Source organism: Momordica charantia (assembly GCF_013281855.1).
Source record: "Momordica charantia cultivar OHB3-1 chromosome 4 unlocalized genomic scaffold, Mcharantia_2.0 BLBB01000004.1, whole genome shotgun sequence".
Taxonomy (NCBI): Eukaryota; Viridiplantae; Streptophyta; class Magnoliopsida; order Cucurbitales; family Cucurbitaceae; genus Momordica; species Momordica charantia.
The window spans coordinates 14,726,964-14,737,312 of NW_028275162.1; the positions used below are offsets into that span (position 1 = coordinate 14,726,964).

Here is a 10,349-nt window from a genome sequence, read left to right on the forward strand (position 1 = left end):
ATTCAAAAAATGAGTCCCCTCATCACTTATCAAACATCGAGGGGTTCCATAACGAGTGAAGATATGCTTTTGTAAAAATCTAACAACTACCCTAGCATCATTCGTGGGGGTAGCAAGAGCTTCTATCCACTTGGACACATAATCAACAACTAGTAAAATATAATTCTTACCATACGAAGGAGGGAACGGGCCCATGAAATCAATACCCCATACATCAAAAATTTCAACTTCCAGAATGGGGTTCAGAGGCATCTCATTATGTTTAGAAATATTACCTGTCCTCTGACACTTATCACAAACCTAAGCGAAGCTATGTGCATCACGGAATAAAGTGGGCCAGAAGAACCCGCTTTGTAATACCTTCGCTGCGGTCTTTTGTCCAGCGAAATGCCCTCCATATGGAGAAATATGACAAGCCTCCAAAATTGCTTTTTGCTCTTCCTCCGCTATACACCTGCGAAGGATTCCGTCAGGACCAAGTTTATACAAAAAAGGCTCATCCCACCTATAATATCTCACATCATGAAGAAACTTTTTTACCTGCTGCTGACTGAATTCATGAGGAATAATACAACTTACCAAGTAATTTGCAATGTCATCATACCAAGGGACATTTTCAATGCGAAGTAATTGCTCATCAACGAATTGTTCTCGAATCTCTACTTGACCTTCCTGAAGTGGGGACTCGAGTCTAGACAAGTGGTCGGCTACTTGGTTCTCCGTTCCTTTACGGTCCCTTACTTCTATATCAAACTCTTGAAGTAGCAAAATCCATCGTATCAAACGTGGTTTTGCATCCTTCTTTGCAAATAAATACTTTAGAGCAGAATGATCAGTATAAACTATTACTTTTGTCCCTATCAAGTAAGACCTAAACTTATCAAAAGCAAACACAACTGCTAACAATTCTTTTTCAGTAGTGGTGTAGTTTAGTTGTGCCCCCGTTAAAGTCTTACTTGCATAATATACTGGATGTAAAAACTTATCCCTTCTTTGACCTAACATGACCCCTAAAGCATAATCACTAGCATCGCACATAAGTTCAAAGGGTAACTCCCAGTTAGGTTCTATAATTATTGGAGCCGAGCTCAAAGTAGTTTTTAAAGTTTCAAAAGCTGTCATGCAAGCATTATCAAATACAAATGATCTATCATTTTCCAAAATTTGTCAAAGGGGTTTTGAACTCTTTGCAAAATCTTTTATAAAACGCCTATAGAAACCCCCATGGCCTAAAAAACTTCTTATTCCTTTAACATTTGTGGGAGGTGGTAATTTTGAAATAACATCACTTTTAGCACGATCCACCTCAATCCCAATTTTTGAAATCTAATGGCCTAGAACTATCCCTTCTCGTACCATAAAATGACACTTCTCCCAGTTTAAAACAAGATTTGTTTGCTCATATCTTTGTAAAACATTTTCTAAATTCAATAGGCAATCATCAAAAGAATTCCCAAAAACTGAAAAGTCATCCATAAAACCTCAAGAATATTTTCTACCATATCCGAAAAAATGGTCATCATACACCTTTGAAATGTCGCCGGTGCATTGCATAGACCGAAAGGCATACGCCTAAAGGTAAATGTCTCATACGGACAAGTGAACGTCGTCTTCTCCTGATCCTCCGGAGCGATGGTAATCTGGTTATATCCCGAATATCCGTTTAGGAAGCAGTAAAACTCTTTACCTGCAAGACGATTCAACATTTGATCAACAAACAGGAGTGGAAAATAATCTTTTTTAGTTACCTTGTTTCGTTTGTGATAGTTGATGCAAAATCTCCACCTGCTCACAATCCGGGTTAATATAAGTTCATTCTCCTCGTTTGCCACCACTGTCATCCCGCCCTTTTTAGGTACGCATTGTACTGGGCTCACCCAACTGCTATCAGATATAGGGTAGATGACTCCGGCGTCTAACCATTTCAAGATCTCTTTTCGAACAACCTCTTTCATTTTTGGATTCAAACGTCTCTGATTCTCTATTGAGTTGCTAGCACCTTCTTCCAATAAGATCTTATGCATGCAGAATGCAGGGCTTATCCCTCGAATATCTGCAATGGTCCGACCAATGGCCTTTTTATATTTTGCCAATACCTGTAACAATGAAAGCTCATTTTCAGTAGTTAAACTGGAAGAAATAATAACAGGCAAAGTTTCATTAAGTTCAAGATAAGCGTATTTCAAGTGAGATGGTAAAGGCTTTTGTTCCAAAGTGGGTGGTTCCGCAATGGATGGTTGCAATGTTTTGCACACTTCTGACTTTATATCCTCTTTTTCCTCTGGTGTTTGCATCTCTTCAACTACTTCTGGACAATCAGTTTCTACAGCCTCTAGTTCTTCCTCAATTCCTGTAACTAAAAGATCATAGAACTCATCAAACGAAACAGGATTTGAAGTACTAATAGCTGAACATTCTTCTAAATCTCTTGGAAGTTTCATTGCATCCAACACATTAAATTTCACCTCCTCATTATTAACCTTCATTGTTATTTCCCCTTTTCGAACATTAAACACCGTGTCTCCTGTAGCTAGGAAGGGTCTACCTAAGATGATAGGTACATCCAAATCGGCTTCACAGTCTAAGATGATGAAGTCTGCAGGGAAGATAAACTTATCTACCTGAACTAGAACATCTTCTATTTTTCCTTCAGGCTTCTTAATGGATCTATCTGCTAATTGAAGGGTAACTATGGTGGGTCTAGCTTCTACTATGCCTAATTCCTTGAAAACAGATAGATTAGGTTAATGCTAGCACCTAGATCGCATAAAGCTATACCTAAATTCTTTCCTCCAATAGAACAAGGGATGGTGAAACTGTCGGGATCTTTACATTTTATGGGCAAAGGGCTACCTACAGCTTCACTACTACACTTAGTCATAGCTACTATCTCATGTTCACCTAACTTTTTTTTTTCTAGACACAATATCCTTCAGGAACTTAGCATAATTTGGCATTTGTTCTAAGGCATCAACTAAAGGAATGTTTATGTGGAGTTGTTTAAGGATGTCTAAAAACTTTCGAAACTGAGTTTCTTGGTTTTTCTTGGCTAATCTTTGAGGGAAAGGAGGAATCAGGACAAAAGATGAATTTTTCTGTGAAGAGGCGCCAGGCGCCTCCCCCTCACCTGAGGTGGTTTTTTATTTCTTTGCTTCATTAGGAGCATTTTGAATTGATGTGGAAGGTTTCTCTACCTCAACCGGAATCTTTGGTCCTTCGTAAGACAACCCACTTCTCAAAGTTGCCGCCTTGCATTGCTCTTTTCCATCTCTTTTTGGAACTTCAGTATGCCCAGGAAAAGAGCCTTGCGGTCTCGCCTTCAAATCATTGGCAAGTTGTCCCATTTGAACTTCTAGGTTTCTCATTGCCGCTGCTTGAGTTTGGATTGTGGCATTCTGGGATTGCATCAATGCATCATTGCGTGCCATGTACTCCTTAAACATGTTCTCAAGACTAGTATTGTTATTATGAGCTGGTTGCGATGCGGTTCTTTGGTTCTGATTATACTGTTGTGGTGGTGGTGGCATCTGTTGATTGCTTGAAAAAGTAGGAGGGACATAGGGTTGCTTATACTGCTGGTTCTGCCCTTGGGTCGCTCCACTAGAACTTCCTTGACCTCCCTATGAAAAGTTGGGATGATATCTCCACCCCAGATTGTACGTGTTTGAATAGAGGTTGAAGTTCCGATTGTTCCGATGACCTACATAATAAACAGAAGCTAGATTATGCAGACAATTCTCATAAACATGGTTATCACTACAATAAGAACAAACAATTTCATTAATTTGGCAAACAGGAAAAGCATATTCTGGTTGCATGGGTGCAGCTGGTGCTCTCTTCCTTTCTATGGTCAACTCCTTGAGCATTTGGTTCATTGTCACCATTTCTTTCTGCATCGAAGTTGCGATGTCCAATGCCAACACTCCTACTGTGTCTTGCTTCTTAGGGGCAGGTTTTGACCTTTGAGAACACCATAGCTCATTTTGGGATACTAGGTCCTCCAAAATATCAACTATTTTATTGAAGGTCTTCTTCATGAAAGCTCCATTTGTGGCGTTGTTGAGCATCATCTTAGTGGGGTGGTCCAAACCTCGGAAGAAGTGCTCGATTTGGATACATGCTAGTATTCCATGGTTCGGACACTTTCGCAGCAACTCTTTGAATCTCTCCCATGCCTCGTGCACTGGTTTACCATCATATTGTCTAAAGGTGACAATCTCTTCCCTGATGTCAGCATGGCGAGTGGGAGGAAAATACTTTGTAAGGAACTTTTCTACTAGCGAATCCCATGTTATAATTGATCCTGGCGGGAACGAGTTGAGCCATGTTCTTGCCTGATCCTTAAGAGAAAATGGGAAAATAGTTAACATTAATGCATCATCAGTTATATTTGGAAATCTAAATGCACCAGCTATTTGAAGAAAAGTTTTGAGATGCTCACGAGGATCTTCGTGTTCATGCCCCCCGAACTGTCCTAATGTTTGAAGCATTTGAAACATAAGCGGCTTCAGTTCGAAGTTGGCGGTTTCTGGAATGGGATTTAGGATGACAGAATCCAAATTCTGGAATGCTGTGGCAGCATATTCTCGTATGGCCACGTCTCTATTATCTGCCATCAGGATATGATTGAACCCATTGTTTTGTTGTTGACCTGCCATATTTTCGTTAACAACTGGTGGATCTGCAGGATTTTGTGGTTGAACCTCGTCCATAAAAGTGATGGTACTTTCACTCTCGCTTTCGAAATCTCTTTCTTTTTCTTTCTTTTTTTGCTTTTCTCTCTGTTTTCTAAGTCTCTGTTCTTTTCTCAACCTATGACAGGTTCTCTCAATTTCAGGATCAAATGGCAACAGAAATGAATCTGTGCTAATGCACTAATCAATGACCTTCGTGGTTGGATATAAATCAAAATGTTTAAGAACAGATATGACAATCACAAAAAACGATGACAAAAATTAATAAAAGACTAAAACAAATGGTCCCCGGCAACGGCGCCAAAAATTTGTTTGGGATTTTGGATTTAAAATAAATGAGAGCGCAAGTGTACACCCGTCACAAGTAGTAAAAACGGAACGAGTATTCATCCTCAGGGACAAATGAAGTCTTTTTATAGGAAATATTAATGATCAGTGACTTTGTAATTGAATTTGGGGTGACAAATAATAAGGATAATGTTGTTTTTGATATTTAAAAACTCAATGCAATAAACCCAGCCCAGTTACTTCAAATTAACTAAAAATACACAAACTTTTTCCAACTAGGCGCCAGGCGCCTCTCATAAATTTTCTTCGGTTTTACTTCGCCATCTTCTTATGTCTAAGTGATTTTGAAGGTTTAAGTCCATTCCTAATATGTCTATTAGAAAAAAGAACTTAATTTAGTAAAAACCAACCGTAACCTTAAGTCGAGGTTCTATGTCTAGGCTACCAGAGCGAAATCTTTATGTCTAAAGTATTCCTCTCTAAAGTTAAATCAGTAAAGTTGTGAAAACGTATCAACCTTTTCAGTATTGATGCTTGGTTAAAACATTAATTGGCCAAATCAAGTTTCAACTTATGGAAACAACTTTAAGTGATAAAAGAGGAGAAAAACGCCTTTTGCCTTGTTGGATTTTAAAAACTGTAACTAACTATCCATAACCGGGCTTGGGAAAAATAAATTTAGCTCATGCTAATAAAGGAAAAATAAAATTGAACGTTAATGGAAGTAGACGACATAATTAAAAGATGAGTATAATTAAAACAAGCTGAAAATTGTGGAGTTGTAACTCGAATGACCCTAACCCGTTCTCTTTCAAGATTGGGGAGGAATACTCGGTGGATTCCTCAAGGTTGAGTCATTACAACTTCATAATGAGAACGAGAGAGATAAGAGTAACAAAGAACTTGCTGGAATTTTAATCAAACAAGATTAAACTTATAATTCAAGACTAACAAGCTAAAAATAAAAGGTGAACTAGAATTAAACAAGGTTTAAAACAATAACAACTCAAAGACTAAAAGAGAAAACGTAAATAAGCTGAGAAGGAACGTCTAAAGTGCAAGGCGGAACTTAACGATGGCGTTGCGACTGGGCGATGAGCAGCACACTCCAGTAGTGACGGATGGGATCACGAGCGGCGGTGAGTGGCGGCTACGGGCGGCAATGACGGGCGACGACGAGGAGATTGGGTGCAGAATGAGAATCAAGAAGAGAAGAAGAACAAGATGCTGCCGAATCTGGGTGGGTTGTCGATTCTATGGAGTAACACTGGAGGGCGCCGCATCGGAAGTGGGTTGTCGATTATGTTGAGTAACGCTGTGGGTTGTCGATTTTGGTGGTACAAGAGAGGGAGAAGGGAGGAAGAAATAGAAGGGGCTAGGGTTTTCCATCTTTTCCTTTTCTTTTATTCTTCTTTTCTTTTTTTTTCTTTAACAACATAAATCTAAATAAAAAAATGTATTTAAAGGGCTAAAGACCTAAAATAAAAGGAATAAATTCATTTTTTGTTGGAAGAAATCTCACTTTAAAACGATTTAGGGAAAATAATTAATTCCCAAAACCCAACCAAAAAAACTAAAAGGGAAAATTAAATTTCCAAATTCTTGGAATAAGGTTTAATTAAAAATATGTTAAAAAAATCAAAATAATTTACCTCAAATATGAGAAATTAAACTTCAATTATAATTTACCCAAAATTAGAAAATCCAAGAATGGGGGATTGGACCAGCGGCGGCCCTATATGGCGGACGACAGATCGATGGAGCTGAGTGACGATGGTGGGGTTCGGCGATAAAGGCGGGGCTGGGCGACGGTGTCCCGATTATTTTAGTCAATAGTCGGCAAAGTCCCGACTATTATTCTTTAGTCGGGAAAAAAATGTTTGCCCAACGTCGAGAATAATAGAGTTGGAAAAAACTCATAATTCTTGTAGTGCCAACGATCGATTATGTGAATTTGCGTCATCTAGGTAATAGAACTGGAATAACGACGCGAGGAAGATGAAGGATGACGGGAAAGGCAAAAAGAGCGCGAGGAAGATAACATTTGGTGTATTCATAAGTCTCACTTGATCTTGAGTTCAATTCACACGTGTAATTGAATATGTTTATATATATATATATACATATATATTTGGATAAAAAGAAATATCTACTAAGTTATTTTTTTATGGAAAAGAAAATTTTGTTTCTATTTTCTTTAAAAAAGTTTCAATTAATATCCTTAAAAACTTAGGAAGAATCTAATAAAAAAAAAATCAAAACTAAGATTTAATTAATAGATTTTTATCTAAAATTCAAGATTTTATGTTATAAAAAAATTTTAAGGATCATAAACCTAACTAGTTCCAATTAAATCCAAATTAATTCTTAACCATTCGATTAAGTTGACTTTCATTCCAATAAAAAAAATCTAGGTTATAATTAAAATTTATGCAATGAAGGGTTGATAAGAAATAAATGTATATTATTTATTTTAAATTTAAATTATTAATTAAATTAATTAATGATGGTAAAAGGTAAACTTTTGTAAAAATATAATAATACAGGATTGATAAAATAATTTAAATCCATCAGGCTCAAACTTGAGACCGAAGAGAGGAATGGCACAATTACGCAGGATAAGCTTATAAGACACATTTTCTACTTGTTTGATGCAGTATTCAGGAAAACCATTAAGCATAAATCTATACTCGATGCGACCGGACAATCCCAAAATAATTAATATCATTAACAAAGCAGCGATTTTTCCGACATAAATGAAACGTGCTCAAAATCATTTGTCACACTTTTTGTATGTTATAGATTATCAAGATGGTCTAGGTAATTGTCATGGAATACTTGAAATATTTTTATTTTGCTTGACCATTATAAAATGTCATGAAGCAAGAAAATTTTCGTAAGTAGCCATTTTTTCCCTAAAAAACGCACCTCTACCTTTCCGTGACATTTTTTCTCTATCATCGAAAATTCAGTTTTCGTGACAGTTTTTAACTATCATAAAACTTGAAAAATCCGAAAAGTTCCGTTTTTTCCAGCCAAAAACGCGCCCCAATCCTTTATGATAGTTTTTTTTTTCATCCCAACTTTTTTACTGTTCACAACTATCATGAATGCTCATGTTTCTACTAGTGACCTTACAAAATTAGTTTCAATTGACTCAATATTTTTAATTATTGTTCATGATTAATATTGTTTCTATTATGGATGAGAAAAATCTCTATTTCTACCATTTTAATTCTGTTTTGAATTAAAAAGGAGAAGATATCCTAATAGCCTTAAGATTCGGTTCAAAAGGAGAAGATATCTTGATGGCCTCAAGATTTTTATTTATAAATATAACACTAAGCTGAAACTTAAGAGTATGCTACTACCCTACCTCGGAGAGCAAAGTGACAAATATCTTTTTCTCGAATCTTTTTTTTTCGTAACAACTTGTAGTGTTCTTTTTGCATGTAGTTGATTACAAATTATTTAGTGTAGATGTACTGTAACGCCCCAAGTCCCTCAGGTTAGTTAGTCTCGAATCAGGAGATTTTCATTTAATTTTAAATTAAACTTTAATTAAATTTATATATATCGGGTTCCGCATGATTGGTTTTATCTTAGGTTGGGATGAGTTTCTTTTTCTCTTGGGCTTGGTTATGTTGGGCTTTTATTGGGTTGGTTTGGTTTTAAAACAAAGGAAAAGAAAATTAATAAAAAGAAAAAAAAAACACATTAGGTTTCCATCTCTTTCTTCCTCCTCTTGCCCTAGCCGCCAACCTCCCTTCTCTTCCTCTCTTCCTCCGGCAACCGACAACACCGGCGGCGCACGACAGCTTTCTGGCAGCAACAATCGGCGGCCAACTCCCCCATCAACGACGAGCCCTCCGTTCAGCATCTCCAGCGGCGGCTCCTCGGGTCGGCAGGGAAGCAACGCATAGTCCCTCCGACGAGTCCTCCATCTGCGTGCAGATCCGGCATTACTCTTCCCCTGCACTTCAATTTCTTGCGTCTTCGAGTAACTCTGGCGAGATCCCACAGCGTTCAACAGCAACCCTCCACGAAAGGTGACGATTTGCGGCATCTTCCCGGTGGCGTGCGTTCAACGAATAAGAACCCGGCGGCCTGAACCCACGACCAGTAGTTGCGTTCATTCGTGACAGATCGTCGTTTGTGAACGGCTCCTGATGGCTTCGGGTCCAAGGCTGCGTAGTTACTTTTACTTAGCTTAGGTTTAGATGGTTAAGACTGTATGGTTTGGTCAATAAACTACTTATTCTTATTTGAATAATTGGGAGGTTCTCACTCGTTGTCTACTTTATTTCGGATTACGTGGCTATTTTAGTTTTCTTCTATTCATTGAGTTTGCCTAGTTGGAATAATGAAGTTGCCTCGTGGGGTTGTCCACGGATGATGTTTGATTGATATTTTATAGGGTTGATTCATTGGTAATTTGATGAGAGTTGAAGCTTTATTTATATGATTATTTCACAGGGAGTGGTTATCTCGTGTTTGGAGTTAAGTTTAGACGGGTGGGTAGTTAACGTGACCTAGAAGTGTGTGGGACGTTCTGGGGCGTTACATGTACTCTCTTTCTTATTATTTCATAAAAATTAGACTTCCATATTTCTTAAATTATTGTCTGGTATTAGTTTAAATAAGTTTCTAAATTTGTTATGTATCTTCTCAATTACTTGAACAAGTATCATAATGACTGGTTGAGGAACTCGAATAGGGACGGACCAAAAGCAGGCCAATAAGCTAGAAGCAGTCAGTAAAACCGGGGAATATCAATGGCAGATTCAGCTTAAATTATCAAAAAATCCTAAAGGTACATAAAAAGGCATGCGTACGAGCCCAGCAAAGTTAAAACATAAAGTGGACAAATGGCCAAGCCAATAACCGAAACCTCGAGTATAAAACCATTGGCAAATAGTCAAAATAGGTTAAAAATCCAAGGGTATTGATTAAAATCAGGGTAGAAAACGATTAGCAAAAGCCAAATAGGTTAGAAACCCAATGGTGTTGATTAAACTCCGAGTATAATACCATTGGCAATACCCAAATATGTTAGAAACTCAATGGTGTTTATTAAACCTAGGGTATAAAACCATAAACAAAAGCCAAATTGGTTAGAAACTGTTGGGACTTTCTCTACCTTTAAAAAGATTAGAGACTCGTGCAAGCGCACACGGTCACAGGTAATACTCGGAAGTAATCTAAGGTCGAATCCTCAGGGACTTGTTGCTTTCAAAATTATCAAGTGGTGCAGTGAAATGGTTTAAATATGCAATTGTGGTTTATGAAAGAAATAGTGGTGAAATGTTGTTGTTTTGGGTTATAACTAACAAGCAATTTAATAAAACTCAACCTCTTTGCTTCCTA

The 10,349-nt window shown here is 37.5% G+C and overlaps 1 protein-coding gene and 1 non-coding gene across 2 annotated transcripts; one reads left to right on the forward strand and one right to left on the reverse strand.

Moving 5' to 3' along the window:
- Nucleotides 1–300: 300 nt before the first annotated feature.
- Nucleotides 301–9,048, reverse strand: LOC148211905 (uncharacterized). Its single transcript, XM_088122947.1, has 6 exons — nt 8,745–9,048; nt 3,705–4,861; nt 3,195–3,620; nt 1,749–2,723; nt 1,528–1,640; nt 301–871 (listed from the first exon to the last, which is right to left on the reverse strand). The coding sequence occupies exons 1-6, from the start codon at nt 9,046–9,048 to the stop codon at nt 301–303; spliced, it is 3,546 nt and encodes a 1,181-aa protein (XP_087979073.1).
- On the forward strand, nt 4,126–4,232 carry LOC148211906 (small nucleolar RNA R71). The gene has a single exon (XR_015790597.1). It is a non-coding gene; the product is annotated as a small nucleolar RNA R71 (small nucleolar RNA).
- Nucleotides 9,049–10,349: the final 1,301 nt, after the last annotated feature.

What these genes read in the sequence shown, in the direction of transcription:
- LOC148211905 (XM_088122947.1), bottom strand. Translation starts at nt 9,048, where the DNA reads ATGCCGCAAATCGTCACCTTTCGTGGAGGGTTGCTGTTGAACGCTGTG. An exon ending in GACCAAAGATTCCGGTTGAG is followed by an intron (nt 2,724 to 3,194) that starts GTAGAGAAACCT and finishes TCTGTTTTCAAG; the next exon opens with GAATTAGGCATAGTAGAAGC. An exon ending in ACTATCACAAACGAAACAAG is followed by an intron (nt 1,641 to 1,748) that starts GTAACTAAAAAA and finishes GGATATAACCAG; the next exon opens with ATTACCATCGCTCCGGAGGA.